Below are 18,832 nucleotides of genomic sequence, written 5' to 3'. Positions count from 1 at the left end.
TATGATCCACATTAAAACTTGGGATGTTCCTCATACCTGTATCGAGTCTGCTATAGTTAATTCTTGTGCATTATGATTCCCTTGGTAAGCTCACTGGGGATGAATCAGTCCATGCACCCTAATATGTTGATTTGCCATGAATTGCAATCTTCTTAATGTTCTGTAATGGTCCATGTTACGTACTCCATAGGGATGACTGTTAGGTTGCAATGGATCACTTTGCTTGTGGTGCATTTGTGTACTGATCATTCACCAATTATAATAGCATCTAATGTTAATTGTTTCAGTTACCCAAAAATGATTTATTTTTTGGCAAAAGTTTTGATACATGGTCCTGCATGTACACGGTCTGTATGAAGTACCGCCAAATGCCCATCTGAAATGATCATAAACCCCCACCCCCTATTGAATGCATTGATACACGGAATCTATCGTGTACCAATACCTTCCCCTTTTTTTTTTTAATATATGTATAAAATGACACTGGGTTGAAGCACATGAACCATGAGAACATACCAATGTTGGGATGCTTTATGGTCTATGGTGTTTTTGAATTCGTATATGGGTTCTCTAGGAGCAGATTTTTGTTTTTAGAAAAGCAATGTAATATTTCAATATATGTAGGGGGAAGTAGTTTTCTGTACGGGAGTCTCCTCCTTAAAACAAGGGGGCAGAGGTGTCTTTCCACATGAGAATGAGAGAATAGATTCATGGGAGTGTTGATGTAGGCCGCACTCTTGGACAGAGAACTTTTTCCCATATGTAGGAGTTGAATCTCCAACTGAAAAGAAAAAGATTGAATCTCAACATAAATGTATGGTGTAGCGGTCATTTCGCACGCCCTTTGTAAAAGCGTAGGATCTGTGTACACCATTAAAATTCTAACCACGGGCAATTTTGGAATCTCTTGACGTCGAGAATTTTCAAAACGGCTTTACATGCCCCAGATGTAAATGCACACACTGCCGCGAAGCACGTGCCCTAAATAGTTGACAATTACATAAGTCGCTAGAACGAGTTGAGTATTTTCTTCTGCAGCTATTCTCGTTTCTTTACGACCTCGGCCAAGACGAAGCGGGGAGCCTAAAATTTTAGGGTTTTTTCGCAAACGATCATGTATAGAACCGCAGCCTCACGTCTTAGAGCTCTCAACAAGGTCAGTATCGGAGTATATAAAAATCCTAATTCGAACGTAATCGATCTGTTTTCCTTCGTTTAACAATAACGATTTTCATGAACACAAGGATCTATGTTACTGATTGACTGATTTAAGATTTGTCAATTTATTGATTTTTTTATGTTAAATTGCTCCCAATCAGTGTTCAGCGTTTCATTTATTTTCCTCTGGATGGTTAATATGTAAACTATTTTTGTGTAAGACCCTGAACCTATTTTGATGGTAAATTTGATGGCATTCATTTTGATAATGAGATTTATTTACACTTCGTAGTTTTTCTTAGACAGTGCTTGGATGTCAGATAGAGTTTGTTTTGGTATCTACAATGATGTTGGGATATCAATGGAAGAAGGGGTTTCATTCAGGAAACTGGATTTAGCTATGGTCATAGGTGGAAAGGAAAGAAAAAAGACGCCTTTTTTCCCCGCTCTCTCGTGTCCCCACCCTCACTCCACGCCTTTTTATTTTTTTTGTTTTTAATTTTTGTTGAACCAACTTGGAACATGGGTGCATTGTTAAGATGTAATGAAGACAGTGACTGTCAAAGCAATTAGATGATTGGGTGCGTTTTGCTGTTTTGGGTTAACATTTAGTTTTGCTAAAATTCTTTAAGTTTAAGATAATTAAGTGGTTGAATGATTTGTTGGTCTATTCTTCCATATGGGGCTTTTATGAAATCCAATGGTGTCCTGGTCTGACATGGAATTGCGTGAATAGGGCCGTGGAGGCAATAGGGCAGCAGCCAGGTTTGCAACTTCAAGTGCTGCAGTCAAGAAGGCATCCTCTTCTGGTGGTCTCTTCAGCTGGCTCACAGGGGAACGCTCTAGTTCTCTTCCTCCCCTTGACTTCCCTCTACCAGGTGTCACCCTCCCACCTCCACTGCCTGATTATGTTGAACCGGGCAAGACTAAGATAACTACCCTCACCAATGGTGTCAGGATTGCCTCAGAAACTTCAGCGGTCCGTCTCTCCCTCTGTCTGTGTGTGTGCGTGCTTGTTTATATGTGTTTTAACTTAATTGATTGGTTGAGCAGAACCCAGCTGCCTCAATTGGCTTATATGTTGACTGTGGTTCCATTTATGAGACACCCATCTCATTGGGGGCCACACATCTGCTGGAACGAATGGCCTTCAAGAGCACCATGAACAGGAGTCACTTGCGCATTGTCAGGGAAGTTGAAGCAATTGGAGGCAATGTGATGGCCTTGGCCTCACGGGAACAGATGGGATACACTTATGATGCTTTGAAGACATATGTTCCTGAAATGGTAGAACTGCTTATTGATAGTGTGAGGAACCCAGTGTTTTTGGACTGGGAGATTAATGAACAGGTTTTACTCCATGATTTCCTTCATGTTCAGTTAGTCTTTCTATTATACATTAGTTGTTTGATAAAATGCTGGATCCTCTCTTAATAAATTATATTTGCTGCTGCTACAGCTCCAGAAGGTGAAAGCAGAGATATCAGAAATTTCGAACAACCCCCAGGGCTTACTATTGGAGGCAATTCATTCTGCTGGCTACTCTGGTGCACTGGCTAATCCTCTTTTGGCCCCTGAATCTGCTGTGAACAGATTGAATAGTACAATTTTGGAGGAATTTGTTGCTGTAAGATGATGAAAACTGTATATATGTTTCGTTGTTTGGCATTGTTTTTTAAACCCCCCCCCCCCCCGGTCTTCCTTTGAGATGAGTTTGTTTGCTAGGGATCCTTCATATGACAGCTCATCTGGAATCACCAAGGGGCTCCACATATTTGCCATACTCCCATCCCCTGATGATAATTTTTAACCTAAAAGCAGTATGTTATATGGCAAAAGGAAAATAGCTGTCCTTTTTTGGAACATTTTAATTATAATGTAAAATAATTTGATGGCTGAAATTATATGTGAAAAATTTCTAATAAATGATGGGCCATGCAATTGATTTGACATGGCTCTTTGATGTGGTTAAACCCAAGTATCCCTCATCTAATAGATGGTTTCAATCATAATCACCATTACCATACGTATAGAAAAAAGGTACTCAAAAAAGGAAATGATGTGAGAAACACAAAGTGAGATATTCCCCTAAATTGGATGCTTAAGCTTGTTTAGGGGGGATATGCTCACAGAAAATGTCCCGATTCAGTCCTTACGAAAGGGAATGGTGTCTATGTTATAGACTGGGCATGTCAAGTCTGAGATGAGAGGCCATCTAGCAAAGAAATCTCGGAGACTGACCTACAAATATGCAGTTATGTGCATATGCATAGTTGGATGGGTGGAGTTATGGAGTTTGTTTTGTTCTCAGACTGCTGATTGCTTTGAGAATTTCAGGAGAATTATACCGCACCCCGAATGGTACTTGTAGCTTCTGGAGTCGAACATGAGGAACTATTATCCTTCGCAGAGCCACTGCTGTCTGACCTTCCCAAAGTCCCTCGTCCTGAAGAGCCCAAATCTGTCTATGTTGGAGGTGATTACCGTCGTCAAGCTGATTCTGAGGTGTGTATTATAACCATTTCATCTTAATCGTCTTTCTTTATATCTTTTCGTGTGTTCTGCTTGAATTAGTTTGTGGTGTTTCTGATAAGTTCTCTTTTCTTACTGAGTTCAGAAGACACATGTTGCCCTTGCTTTTGAAGTTCCTGGTGGCTGGCATAAGGAGAAAGAAGCCATGACATTGACTGTGCTTCAGGTTTTATGTTTTGATCTTTGCTTCCGGAAGTGCTTATCTTTGTGCTTGGATTGGTCTTCTGTGTGTGTGTGTGTGTGTTGTTGGGATGGGGGCACTAGAATTGTGTCTTGGTGGTTTTAGTTCTATTTGGCCTCTTTATTTTTCTTTGCGATGTTTTTGTGTTTTATGTTGAGATAGTAGGTAAATAATAAATTTTACTTTCCTACAGATGCTTATGGGAGGAGGTGGCTCTTTCTCTGCTGGGGGACCTGGGAAAGGGATGTACTCGCGGCTATGTGAGTCATTCGTAGACTTATTCTGCTTTTAGTAGCCAGCTTCCATCATAATGGTAATGAGGACTAATCCCCAACCAGGGATAATCCAGTGGGAGATTAGCTCAATTGGATAACAGGAAATAGGGAAAGGACCAGAAAGGCAGAAACATAAAATTATTGGCAGTTAGGGCTAAACAGTTTAGAGTAGGCTCCAATTTCGGTCTAAGTTTCTTTTTGTTGACAGAATAGATCTGCAAAGTTTGATGTGATTCTGATGGCCAGATTTCAATATATGAAAGAGTCCTTCTGCGAGTAGAAAATCTCAGACTTGCAGAATCGATGGAAGATTTAAATGGCCTGAACAGAAATCTCTAAAGGATTTAATCAGTGATTTAAACAGCAAACTGAAACCAGAAACAGTAAAACAAATCAGAACTGAAGATAAACAGAATTTGACTCTAACAAGGAAACCATTAGAAGAGTAGCGTTTCAAAACTGAAATATGAAGCTGAGAATAGGAACTCGAATTGAAATTCTGAATATGGTAGAAATTAATCAGCAAAAAGACTGCAGCTTTGTTCCAACATTTTCCAAAATTAACTAACAAACCGAACGTCCCTATTGTACACCATGGTTTTGGGTAAGCCGTGTAGCTTAACAACTTCCCCAAGGAATAGCTTGGCTACATTTGAAGTATCAGATGTCTTGGAACATGGTATGAAGTGAGCCATCTTCGAAAAAATGGTCCACAACAATGAAAATAGAGTCATGTCCTTTAACACTGCCCTATGAGGCCCCAACATGAAATCCATATGCAAGTCTTGCCATGTTGCATGTGGCACAAGCAATGGTGTATATAGAACTGGTATTTTGCCTCTTGTTTTGCCATTTGGCAAGTGTAACACTAGTCGATGATCTTTGCCACATTCCATTTTAGACTAGGGCCAAAGAACCTTTTTTCCACCATGGCAATCATCTTGTCTCTACCAATGTGCCCTGATGTACCTCCGGCATGCAACTCTATACGACGAACTCTTTGATGGATGTACTCGACACTCAGAAGGCATAACTTGCTGCCTCGAAATAAGAAGCCATCTTGGAGGGTATATTCAGTACTCATCCTTGAGTCACTGAGTGCATGGTTCAAGAACTCGGTTTTGGAGCCCAACTTGGTAAGCCAAAAAACCGAGTTGGACCAAAATCTCGCACAAGTTGGTGCACTTTTTTTTTGAACTTGTTTGAAGGTTTCTGTGGGTTTTTGACCTAGTTTGGTCATGAAACTTAGTATTCAGCCTATTTTGGGCCATTTAAACACAATAGCACTATCGGATTTTGAAAATCAAAGTCTAAATAGGAGTTTGACTTAGTGGGAAACATAGTTGGCAAGGCGTCTAGGCGCCATTCTCTTGCCTAGGCGACACCTTGTTGGTGTCGACTTGGTTTTTAACCCCCTCGATTGCCTTGGTTCGCATAGACGCCTTAACAACTGTGGTGGGAAACCAGGACCGACACTTTCTTATGCCAGAAATAGATTAGACACTTATTTATGCCTAATATCATTTAAGTAAATGAAACTAGGACAAACACTTACCTATCACCGAAAATCCAGTTTTTGTTCTTGAATTGGGGGGGGGGGGTTGGTTTGGCTTTTTATTTATTTTTGGAATTTGATTTATTGGAAAGCTTTACTTAAATCTGATTTATATTGAAGGAGTTTTGTTTTGGTCAAACCTAATTTGGTGTGCGTGAATGCTGTCAAAATCGTTGTGAATGAAAATATTTTTTTAGACATCAAAACAAATGAATATTTTACAGCACTTTTGGTTTTTATCAATGTTTTAACATATTAAGATTTATAAAATTTATAGATTTAAGAATAACCCCAACATTTAAAAGTTGAAAATTGCACCTACTGCCAAAAATCCGGTTTTTGTTCTAGAACTTGGAGTTTGACTTTTTATCCTTATGAAATTTGATTTTTAACTATTTTTATTGGATTCAAATAGAGGGATATTTGCTTATTTATGAATAATATCTTAAGTAAATGAAAAAGTGTCTGTCCTGCTTTTTGGCATAAATAAGTGTCTATATACCAAGGTTTGCATAAATAAGAGTTTGTATACCAAGGTTTCCCACCGAGACCACCGAGATCTCAAGATCTCCGCCAAGACGCTGTATTTTTCCATTTCGCCTTCAATCTCATCTCGGTTTTTGAAAAACCGAGATATTACCGAGATCTCGACGAGTTCTTGAACTATGCTCACAAGTTCCAAGATATTTTTACTGCCTTCCAACATAGAATACATAGTCTTTTAAAACCAAAATAAAAAAAAAAAGATAAATAACTCCCTAATAACTACTCATCCAGCAGTAACTACTACTACACAATAACTCCCTAATAATTACTTCTCCAGCAATGACTTCCTAATAACTACACTTAGCATTACAACATTAGTGCATAATAGTTTGACACCAAATAAAATAAAATTCTACAAAATAAAACAAACTACTTAACTACACATAAGTATACAAAAATTTGCGTCCACACAGGACATCTAGCCACAATGAAGTGACTTGTGGCTGTTTATGCTTGTGTCTCCTCTGATATGTCCTAAATTCCCGAGTGATGTCCTCATCACATCTCCACTGATGTCAATCCATGAATGGAAGTGTAGAAATTTTCAGAATTACCAAGTAATGATTTCTCACTACACACACATATACACACAAGTGCACTCATATTCTTCTTTAATAATGAAGGACATTTTAATTGGCTGTTGCATACTTTTGATTTGTTTTACTGATCTTAATGTTAACAGATCTCCGTGTCTTGAATGAGTATCAACAAGTTGAGTCGTTTTCTGCATTTAACAGCATCTACAATGATACTGGCATCTTTGGAATTCATGCTACGACGGTGAGTAACACTTTCCTCACTTCATCTATTTTGGGGCATAGATATCTTAAAATTTTTGTTGGGTTTATTCCTACTAGATCTCTAAATTGTCTTTCTACTATTTCTCACTTATATTTTCTTGACTATTGAATTATGAAAATTTGGAGTTATGGGTTTGGAGCTACAGCTTTTGATGCAGCCAGCTATCCTATATTATAATTAAAGAATTTGGACTAAAATTGGCCACTGAACAGACCCAGAAAATATTGAAAATCTGAGAATTGAAGGATTGGATCTGTCGAGAGGATTTAATGCCTGCTGATTATGGTAATTACTATGGCCTGCAATAGGAGAAAATAATAAAGTAATAACAGGGAAAGGAATGAAAAACAAAAAATATTTAACACTGGTCCCTAGCTAACTGAAAAGTCCAGAAGATGGCAGTGGCTCTTGTGATTTATGTAGAAGTTAAAATTGGAGCATTAGAGTCAAATAAATGCAATTCCATAATATTACAAGATCAAAGCATGAGAGAGAAGAAAATCAAAGTGGATCAGATTGTCATTCGCTCGAAACCTAGGCAAAGATAAACATCAGAGCTGAAGTGGTTGTAAAAATAGGTAAGTTGAGAAGTCAATCACCTACAAGGCGAACAGCCAGAAAGATAAATAGAGAGAGAGAGAGAGAGAGAATTGTGTTTATCTCAATTTGTTTCTAGAACAACAAAGTTACTTTTTTTTTGCTTGTGTTTTTGTTTTTGTTTTTTGGTGTTCCATAGCCCGGTTCACTTTGTGACAATAGAAAAAGAATCGGACATACCAAACACTTTTCTGTTCTGTTTTTTGTTCTTGCAAAGCAAAACACATTCGAAATACTTCTTCGGAGTGTTACCAAACACGGTCGAAGAGACTGAAGGGAGAGGAAAGAGGTGAGAAATTAGGAAAAGAAGAGGGAATTGGTAGAATAAGAAGGAAGAGAGAGAGAGGGAAGGGATCTACGGGGAAGGGAGGAAGAGAGAAAGTAGAATAAGCTCTCACATACAAATCATTAAAATTGGTGCCCCCCTTCTCTTGGATATCCCTCTTATTTTCATTCAAACTCATAGTTGTCAAGGCGGCAAGGCAACCCAAGGTGTTGGAGGGGTGTCTTAAGCGCTTAGGTGACAAGGCGCTCGCCTAGGCGACCAAGGCACCGAAGTGTTATTGTTTATTTCCTGTTGGTTGAACCGCGGGTCAGAGAGAGGGAATAAAATAATGGAATGGCTTGTTGTATTGATAGGTAAGCCCCTCTATTATATGAGGGGAAATTACAAATAGGCTAAGCTAGGCGATGTGGGACTAAAACCCACATAGCCGACATAAGCTAAGTACACTTAATAACATAAAAATACCCCCAAAAGGACCAGAATACCCCCACGGTATTCTGGAGTACATATATTCTAACACTCCCCCTTAAGCTGGATTATACTAATATTAAAGAAAGAAGATCCAGCTTGGACTAAAGGAAAAAAGAACTCCATAACAATGCTAACACTCCCCCTCAAGTTGGCGCATATAAGGTACTAATGCCCAACTTGAATAAAATGGGAAAAGATAAGTTGTAGCAGAATCCAGCTTCAAGATGAACGCAGCTCCCAAATAAACCTTCAAGAACTTGTAAAATTAGATCTTCAAAACTTGGGCAGACTTGATCAGTAAACTTTCACCAATCTTCAGCAGTTGTCCAATGATGAATATCGGACTGATAATCTTGAAGATAAGTGACTAGGGTAGCGAGCAGATGTATCAGGCAGCAGTAAAGAGCAAGCAGCGGAAAAACAACCCAACTGTAGAACCTCATATAGGCAGGCAAAAACCAAACATCTTCAAAATTTTAAGACCAACCTCCCCCTTGCGGCAAACTCAACCCAATAACAAAGTAGATACCCATTGGCAATGGTGAAACCTCTGACCTTCTATGGTTTGTACCAAGTGTTCATGCAAGTTCTGATTTCTGCAATGGCTGCAGGTATACTGTATATAATCCCCCCCTCACGTGTAATACAAGTGGACATAACAGGGATGATGAAAGATATAGGGCAAAACATAATATTCCAGAATTTTCCAAGAGCTGCCAAGGGTAATGGAAAAAGAAGAAATGGCAATGAATAGAATACCATTAACTTCCAAGGTGGTTATGGGTTATGCCAAAGGGATGGTTTGGGAGGTGGTGAAGAAAAAAGCAGTGGGATAATGAAGTACGGAGTAAGTAATGCAACACAGAAATCTCCAACCATCTTCAAACGATCAAACAAACACTTTTGATGGAAACTCCTGCAGGGGAGAAACTCCTAACTCCAATATTCAAATCTGACAAGTATACAGATCTGATTTGAAGTAAGGAAAGGCTCCATTCTTCAAGGCTTGATCAATCTTCAAACAAGGAGGAACAAGTGTGCAAAAACCCCAATGTATAAACTCCCACATGCTTAAAAGAACAAACAAAGATATCTGGACAGCAATGGATTGTAGAAGCTTCAACAAAAATTGGATCAGATCTGAATTAGTAACAATGCTAGGATTCAAGCTCCAAGGTGAGCCAGATATGGACCAGAAAAGCTTCACATAACTGAATAGGTTCGTAGTTCCAACCAAGAACCGTGGAACACACTGTTGTAGTCCCAAATAAACTGATCTCTAGGATAGCAGATTCGAGTCTTCAAGAATGAAAGAAATTCGATCTCCAATAGTAGGAAACTCAGTCAGAATAATAGGGCAGTAGGATACCACATAAAGGCAGCAGTAACATATCAACCAGTCATGCTTACAGAAACCAAACAATAATACCAGCCATGTAGGTAGTAAAGCTCAAATTAACCAGCAAATGTAAGATAAATAACCAGACAGATCAATAGGTAGTTGAAGCAGCTAGCCATATAGGAACAAGTAAGAAAAATAGGTTGATAATTGGAGAAATTGAGCCATAAGAATGAACCTGAGTTTTTCCAAAAAGAACTGATGAATGATGCTAAAATAGGGGCTGAATACTCCTCTGATTTTTATAAAACTCTCCTAAAAAAATCAGCAATAGTGGACTGCCCTAACCCTTAGATCGATTATAGTTAGGGTTTTGTAAAAAACCCTGAAAGGGAAGATCGATTGTAGGGAAGGGGGCTTCAACAAAGTGATGATGACTTGTCAAAGGTGATACTGATGTCTTCGGGTAATAGATGCTGACCACCACTGCTGGAATGGATCTCCAGTTCGAATAACCAATCTCTTTGGTAATTGAGACTTGATCTTCACGTGGGAGAAACACCAAAAAATTGCAGAAAAATAGGGCAGCAGCTATCATGTGCAATAGACCTTTGTCAAGTCAGGAATAGTTGAAGTAGAATGTCCTTCTTGATGGTAGAAACACCTCCCAAAAAAACTCCAATAGCAACAATCAACCCTAACCCTGAAATCGATATTTGGCAAGGTTTTGAAAACCCCTGAAAAGATGGATCGATTGGGGTTAGGGGTCTTCAAACACTTGGAAAGAGGTTGAAACTGAGGTCGAGTGATTCTTGTAGGTGGAGTAAGCATCCCTCCAAAAGGCAGCACAAACTGAAACCTGTAACCCTAATGTCGATTTGAGTCAGGGTTTTAACAGATAACCAAAAATAGCAACTTGAGAAGATTTTGCTGTAGGTACAAATCCAGCCATCAGATAGTGGCCAAACTGAGGTCGATTAAGGCTGGTAGTAGTAGGAAATTATCCCTGAAAAATTAGCTGCATTTGACAAGGGAAGCCCTAAAATCGATTGGAGTCAGGGTTTTTCAAAACCCTGACAAAGTGAGATCGATTTGGGGATTATGCTTGGAAAACTTAATAAAAGATGGAGAGACAAAAAAAAGCGAAGTTAGGTTTTGGAATAGGGCAAAATAGGGCTGGAAAAAGGCTGCATAGGGTGCTCCAAAATTGGAGGATCAATTTTCATTAGGTGAGAGAGATCTGATCTCCAAAGAAAAGGGGAACTCCAAATCGCAGATGTGGCTCCAGCAGGGTTCGAGCAGGTTTTTTTTTTTTAATAAAAAAATTTAAAGGAAGGGAGGGCAGCAACTAACTCATCGATATACTCAGATTACCTCATTAGTGCTGCCCCTTTATAGGCTGAGAAGAAGAAGAACAGGAGAAGGAGAAAACCGAGAAAGGGAGAAGAAGAGAGAGATCGATGGAGGAGTAGGGAGAAATAGGGTTTTTTTTCTTCTCTCTAACCTAGATCAGACCAGCTCTGATACCATGTTGGTTGAACCGCGGGTCAGAGAGAGGGAATAAAATAATGGAATGGCTTGTTGTATTGATAGGTAAGCCCCTCTATTTATAATAGAGGGGAAATTACAAATAGTCTAAGCTAGGCGATGTGGGACTAAAACCCACATAGCTGACATAAGCTAAGTACACTTAATAACATAAAAATACCCCAAAAGGACCAGAATACCCCCACGGTATTCTGGAGTACATATATTCTAACATTTTCCTTTTTTTTTTTCTAGCATTATTTAGCATGCTACAATATGTATCTTATATCATAAAAAATCAACAATAAGTCACACCGAGTCATAAAAAATCAATATTAAGCCACATTGACTAATCAAAAATCAACATAGAAAGAGAAGACAACAGAACTAAAGAAGCAAGCTTTTGGAAGTTTGAAACAATCAAAACGTACATTTGGTTTATATGTTCTTGGAATTGGTTATTTTTCAGGTATGCCTAGTCTCACATTTGGTTTATACTGTTCCTAGAAAATATGATCTTATCATTATGTAATTAACCTGCTCTCGATTTAGGAAATGTTCTTGTTCTCTAATAAATTTGATTGATCAAATGATTATTTTTTTACATGGGATTTTTTTGTATTAGGTAGGGCACAAAACCAGCTTTCCAACAAATCCAAGATTGTTTAAATCTGATTTATATTGAAGGAGTTATGTTCCTGTCAAACCTTATTTCATGTGCGCGAATGCTGTCAAAATTGGTCTGAATGAAAATATTTTATAAGATGTCAAAACAAATGAATATTTTACCGCACTTTTTGGTTTTTAGCAATGTTTTACCATAATAAGATTTATGGAATTTTTAGATTTGAGAAAAAACCCCAATACTAGAAAGTTGAAAATTTCACCTACCGCCAAAAATCCAATTTTTGTTCTTGAACGGGGGGTTGACTTTTTATCTTTTTGGAATTTTATTTTTTTAACTATTTTTATTGGATTCAAATAGGGGGTATTTGCTTATTTATGAATAGTATTATCTTAAATGATATTTGGCATAAATAAGGTGCCAGAACCTGGTTCGATACCAATTAAACCAGTGCAAGGCGCTCTACAATAAGACGGCAGCCGCCTAGGCACCTAGAAATCCGCCTGGACGCCTAGGTGGCACCTTGGCGACGCCTTGACAACTATGTTTAAACTTAAAAGAGGGGGGGGGGTTGACATATTTATATAAAAGAAATTAAAGAAAACAACATACTGCCATGAATAGGACTCCTTATTCTAGTCTAATCTAACTAACATTAGGACTCCTAGACAGCTAAGAGTAACTTGTAGCTGATGCAGTTGCATTAGACATTAATCCTGTATGGTTGTGCCTGTGTAAGTGTAGACCCTTCCAAGGAGCAGTTGGCAGTCCAATGTGGTTTGAAATTGACCTTTGGGTAGTTATTTATAGGTGAGCCTTTTATTTTTTTTTTTCTTTTCGGTTTCATTGTAATTAGCTTAATTTATAAGCCCATAAAATTGGGATAAAGTTGGTACACGGGATTAGCATTTAAATGTGATAGTGTTCTGTTTTAAGTTTAATTAATTTATTAAGGGTGAGTGATTAAGTCTCTTTTATGAGTCAATTTAGAAATTTAAAAGGAATTTATATATGTGATACACCCCTCATCAATTGGAGATTGATTTGAATAAAGAATATGAGTTTTATTAAGAGTTTTGGAGCTGTTGAGCTTAGCATATGGGATTGGTATCAGAGACTTTATTTTTTCTCTTCTCTCTTATTCATCCCAAGCAGATTGGGCTTATCTCTTTTCCCTTTCCTTACATTGATCATATTTCTACCTAAAAGGTTTTACGATAAGTAGAACAAAGACGGAGTATATAGTGTGTAACTTTGGTTACACTAGGATGGATAATGAGGTGGTGAAAATTGATGAGAGAGAGATTCCAGAAAGTGATTAATTTAGGTATCTAGGCTCAATCATAAATAAAGAAGGTGATATAGAGGATGATGTTTCACAAAGAATTAAAATAGGATGGATGGAGTGGAGAGGTGCGTCTGGAGTGTTGTGTGATTGGTGTATTCCTTTGAAACTTGAAGGAAAATTTTATAAGACAATCATACGACTGGATATGATGCATGGTGCGAAATGTCAGGCAGTTAAGAATCATCATATAGATAAACTCAGTATAGCGGAGATGAAGGTGTTGAGATGGATGAGTGGCAAAATTAGGAAGGATAAAGTAAGGAATGATCTTCTTAGAGCTGCTTTGGGAGTAGCTCCGATACATGATAAGCTATGAGAAAGTTGTTTGAGATGGCATGACCATGTTTAGTAGAGCCCTTTGGATGCCCCAATATAGAGGAGTGATTTGATTCAAATTGAAGGAACTAAAAGTGCTAGGGGCAGACCTAAAATGACCTCAGGGGAAGTGGTGAGGAAAAACATGCATAGTTTAGGCCTTGTATCAAGTATGACCTCGGATAGAGTTGATTGGAGGGCAAGGATCCATTTAGCTGACTCCATTTAGTTGGGATAAGGCTGAGTTGTTGTTGTTGTTGTTGTTGTATAACATAGCTGCTTCCTTTATCTCAAATTTGATCACAAATTTTATTATTGGACCTGCTTGCATCTAAGATCCATAAACCATTCCTTGTGTGTACCACTAGTGCCACAGAGGCTTTTGGTGGTCTTATTGGCGCATACCACGGTGGGGTCTTCGACCATTGGTGCTTTGCTCTCCTCTTATTCTTCATTGGACAGTTCGGATGGACTTCGCCGTTCTTTCCCAACTGAAATAGAAAAATCTAGATTTTCAGGTTTCATACGTAGCCCATGACAGCCACTAAATAATAGTTCTAATCCTAATTGAGGCTAATTGTTGAATTCCGTGAATACTGGCTTGAGTCGGAGTGACTATAGCCATCTTTATTTATATGAAGAGAAGAACATTCTGGAATGGGTACAAGGACAAAAATACCCTTAGGACAATTCTACCCTTGAACCCATATTACAACACTAATAAAAAAAAAGACCCTAATCAGCTAGCTTACTCCTAATGGGACCCACTTTAAATTCAAATAATAATTGAAAATACCCATGTAACCTGTCTTAATCCAATACAACAGTCAATATAATATTACATTAATGACCCTGCTACTTAGAATTGATCTATTATTCTAAGAAGCAAACCGTGGCCTTCATTTTGGTATCTAAGGATGCTCTTGCATTGTCGTTGCTCTGAATGTTATTTTATTACTATGTTCACAACTCCAAGTTTCACACTTTCATTCCCCCCCCTCCCCCAGTTTGTTGCTGTTTTTCATTGGACCTTTGTGAGTGATAATTTTTTATCTGAACTGTTTGTATTATTTATATCTCCATTCTCGAGGTCTAGGGCTCATTTTTGAGCAGTTAAGATGCAGTTCGTGCCTAAGTTGGGTCGATGCCCTAGAGTTTGTGTGCACATTCCCTTACTTTATATTATTAATATTATGTTTCTTCTGGGATTCATGTAGCCGACCCCATTTAGTTGGGATAAGGCTGAATTGTTGTTTGAATTCAGGAATGCTTTATATCAAGGAGTGAGGACTTGGATCCATGAATTCAGTCACGTATCCCAAGATTGGATCAGGATCAGTCCGGTCTGATCCTATCCTAGTTTCTTCTAGGATCAGCTGTCGTGCTTTCCTTAAATTTCTATGAAATAGCTTACGATAGATCAGGGACAATCTGATCCTAGGTCCTGATCTATGAAACCTTACTTTATACGACGTGTATCATGTGGCAGCGGATAGATATTCCATTTTCCCCTTCATGGTTACTTTGTCAGATTTTTGTGATCTCAGATATTGCTTAGTATTTTGTACTTGAGAAATTGTTTTTTGTCTTGAGGTAATTTGTGCCTATTGATGTTTCAAAATCAATTCCAAATTAATGTGGGGACTAAATGTACAGATTCTTATCAAGGTATTATAATTCAGAAGACCACTGAATTGGCCCTTGATATATTTCCTTTCTTATTGTATTTGTATTATAAGTGCCCATCTTACCATGTTTGAGTGCCGTGTGAAGGTTTGATGAGTGTCGACCTGCATCCACTTCATTGTTCCCATTTGTGCAAGTTTGAAGCTTGATATTTATCATTGAATATGTCACATGCTTCCACGTTTTCAACAAAGCTGAAAATGATGTAAACATCAATAAGTGGATGGTTATAAATGTCTATTGGTTCAGCAGTCCTACAGTTGTTTGATAGAACCAACAAATGGTGGGCATCAGACGTGGTTCTCAAGGCGGCATCTAGGTGACAAGGCAATCCTTCATGATGGATTGCTTTCTTAGTATCAGGGTGCTCAGAGAGCAAGAGCAAAAGAGAAGCAAGCATACATTAAAATAAGAACATCTGACATCATTTAGGGAGAGCGAGGGAGAGAACATTTACATCTGACATTGTTGCGCCCATCATTTAGGGGAATCTATCTACATAATGTGTATTTTTACCTCATTTTCTAGTGTTCTTTTAATTACCAGTTGCCAAATTCAATATGCCATCAAGGATTGACCAGTGTAGGTAAGACGGTTCATGATTTAATGAAATATCATTTGGCTTCCACATATTTGTCACTAATCAAAGAAGGCAATAACGCAAAATGATGGAAAGAAAAGGGTTTCGGGTACATGTAACTTGATACTTTATTCTCTTTTTACAAGAGTAGTGCTTGGTAAAAAAATTATTTATCTTAAGCTAGATGTTAAGATAACATTTTTTTGTGTGGTATTGAGATAACTTTACTTTTGTTAATCGACTATGACCGATTGAGAATCTGAATGAAAATTTGTGCTGTGACATTATCTCTTATTTAATTTGATTAATGAAGGGTGTTCTCTTAGTGTAACATTTGTTTGTTGCATTTTTGGTTAAACCCTTTGATCAGGACCTTAAGGCAGATGGTGTAACTCAACATGGTAAAGGACTGAAAAGAGAAGTCATATTGATAGAAATGGTCTACAAAGCTAGCCAACTGTGCCTTCACTTTGTCTCTTTTTTATGGGCTTAGATGATACTATAGTGCACCTCGTACATATGACTTGCACAGTAATGAAAATAATTCTTTGGTTTTGTCCATCCAAAGAAAATGCAAATTGCGTCTGCAGATCCAATCCAAAAATGAATATATCAATGAAGATCACTTGTAAGGGAAATGGTGTCTACCTCGTTTACCCCGTTCTTGGTTGATGTTGCATTTGGTCAAGGGCAATTCCATGGAAAAACTTTATGTTTCCTGTTTTCATGATTTAATAAATGGGGCGGCCAGTGCAGATGACAGGAGGGTCAGTCTGATCTGCATTGCTCTTTTCAAATGCAAGTTTCTGTATTAAAGGATCCTTGTCTATTGAAAACTACTTTAACTTTTTTTATGCTTTGTACTCGTTGAAGTTGCCAGGGATTATGAAATTCAGCTATAATTTGAATCTTTCCCTTCTTTCCCCTGCCCTTGCCTCGCTATAATCTAAATTAATTTGCTAAACTTGTGCTGGTCTGGTGAAATTTCTTATCTTCATGGGTGGACCTTTTATATTGCCTCATTATTCTACATGATAATTTCATCTTTCTGGCTCTAGGGCTCTGAGTTCGTGTCAAAAGCTGTTGATTTAGCAGCAAGAGAACTACTTGCAGTTGCAACACCGGGACAAGGTTTGATGAATCTCTTTGTTCAATGCTTCCATTTCTTTGGTTTAAATGTCCTTGTCACTCGTTTCTGATATTATATTGTTCTCGTCTTATAGTCGACCAAACACAGCTGGATCGTGCGAAAGCAACGACCAAGTCTGCGGTTTTGATGAATCTAGAATCTAGAGTATGTAGTTAGTTTGCATTGCTGACAGCTACTTGAGTTTTGAGTGATTTTGTTATGGTTGTATGTTTTCATCTACTTCAAGCATATCTTTTATTTGCAAGCTGTTGGTTGTGTATGTAGAGTGTTGCATCAGAAGATATGGGACGGCAGATTTTGACATATGGGGAGAGGTATATCCTTGATCAATCACCCACTATCTTTTACTTAATTTCCTTGTGCATTCTGCACATGGATTTTCTTCTTACTTTAGCAACATGTGGATGATGCATATATTTATTCATTTTGGGAGCATCCAAGCACTAGTAATTTCTTAACAAAGTTTAATGATATTGGGGACATTAAGAAACAAAATTAGTTTGTTAAAATGAGCAGGGTACTCATGGTAAAAATTACGTCATATGAAGACTAGTGAAATATAAAGGTAATATTAGGTTTGATGAAAAGAGGGCAGCATATCATTGATGCACTACAAACATTTTAATTTTGTAGTCCAAAATTGCATAAATCTTATAAAGACATTTTTTTAATATCTTTTGCAGGAAGCCTGTGGGGCATTTCTTGAAGGCTGTGGAAGAAGTTACTTTGAAGGATATTACCTCCATTGCCCAGAAAATTGTTTCCTCACCACTCACAATGGCGTCATGGGGAGATGGTAATTGTTTTGCATTCATATGGTGGACAACTTTTTCTTGATTGCATTAGTGTCTGATTGTGATGTTAACCTATTCTTTTTGGCAGTTATCAATGTCCCTAGCTATGATTCCGTTAGCAGCAAGTTCCATGCAAAATAAGAAATGACAGACTCAGCTAGGCTTATATCCTGCTTGGCATCATTCTTTTGCGATTTTGGATCGTCTTTTTACATGTTCGATGCACCCCTTCCCTGGGCAAATAGCTGTTCGAAATAAATAGTAAAAAGAATGCAAAAAGAAAAGGAAGAGGAAATCTGAACAGAGTTTCTTGTTAGGATCAATAAAATTGATGATCCTGTGCAGCAGATGCTTTGATGCTGAGACTTTATGATTTGCCTAAAGTTGGTCTGTGGTGGGGATCATCCTGGATCAGATGGGTGAGATACCTTTTCATGTTTTAATTTGTGTAATTCTTCATTTATTGCCAGGGAAAAGTTTTGCATATTTGTTTCCTGAGTTTGATGGTTTTATGGTGATGTATTTTTAATCGTCCCATCTAGCGAGTCTATTTTCTCCAGAAAATAAATTGTGCCAACACTGGAAGAATGTAGTAATCTTATGGTGTAATTCTTTGTTTATTGCCAGGGGAAAATTTTTCATATTTGTTTCCTGAGTTTGATGGTTTTATGGTGATGTTTTTAATCGTCCATCATGCGAGTCTATTTTCTTCAGAAAATAAATTGTGCCAACACTGGAAGAATGTAGTAATCTTCCCCTACCCTCCCCCTCTTTCTGATGAGAGGAAGAATGTGGTGATTGTTTTTTAATGGTAAGGAAGAATGTGGTGATTGAATGCACCAATTTGCTTTGCCTGATGCATCACTTCATTTTTGTGAAAACTTATGAGCTTTGTGTTAGATATAATGAGCAGTAGAATGTTAAACTGGTGATTCATATTATCATGCTCGGCGTGTATATAATGAAGCATAGAATGGTAGCTTTGTTAGCAGTCTTACTGTCCCCCCCACCTCCCCCCCCCTCCCTATGGTTCGTTGAGAGACTTCCTTTCATCCTCACACCTGTT

At 38.0% G+C, this 18,832-nt stretch overlaps 1 protein-coding gene across 1 annotated transcript; it reads left to right on the top strand.

The window, feature by feature from the left end:
- Nucleotides 1–1,081: 1,081 nt before the first annotated feature.
- Nucleotides 1,082–18,330, top strand: LOC122672725 (mitochondrial-processing peptidase subunit alpha-like). The gene is made up of 13 exons (XM_043870199.1): nt 1,082–1,156; nt 1,895–2,137; nt 2,212–2,508; nt 2,618–2,785; nt 3,496–3,663; nt 3,776–3,856; nt 4,065–4,131; nt 6,930–7,027; nt 16,881–16,953; nt 17,046–17,116; nt 17,237–17,286; nt 17,656–17,768; nt 17,855–18,330. Exons 1-13 carry the CDS (start codon nt 1,115–1,117, stop codon nt 17,905–17,907), a joined length of 1,524 nt encoding a protein of 507 aa, XP_043726134.1. The 5' UTR covers nt 1,082–1,114; the 3' UTR covers nt 17,908–18,330.
- The last annotated feature ends 502 nt before the right edge of the window (nt 18,331–18,832 follow it).

Source organism: Telopea speciosissima, chromosome 8 (assembly GCF_018873765.1).
Source record: "Telopea speciosissima isolate NSW1024214 ecotype Mountain lineage chromosome 8, Tspe_v1, whole genome shotgun sequence".
Lineage (NCBI taxonomy): Eukaryota > Viridiplantae > Streptophyta > Magnoliopsida > Proteales > Proteaceae > Telopea > Telopea speciosissima.
This window is presented reverse-complemented; position numbering and strand designations above follow the sequence as displayed.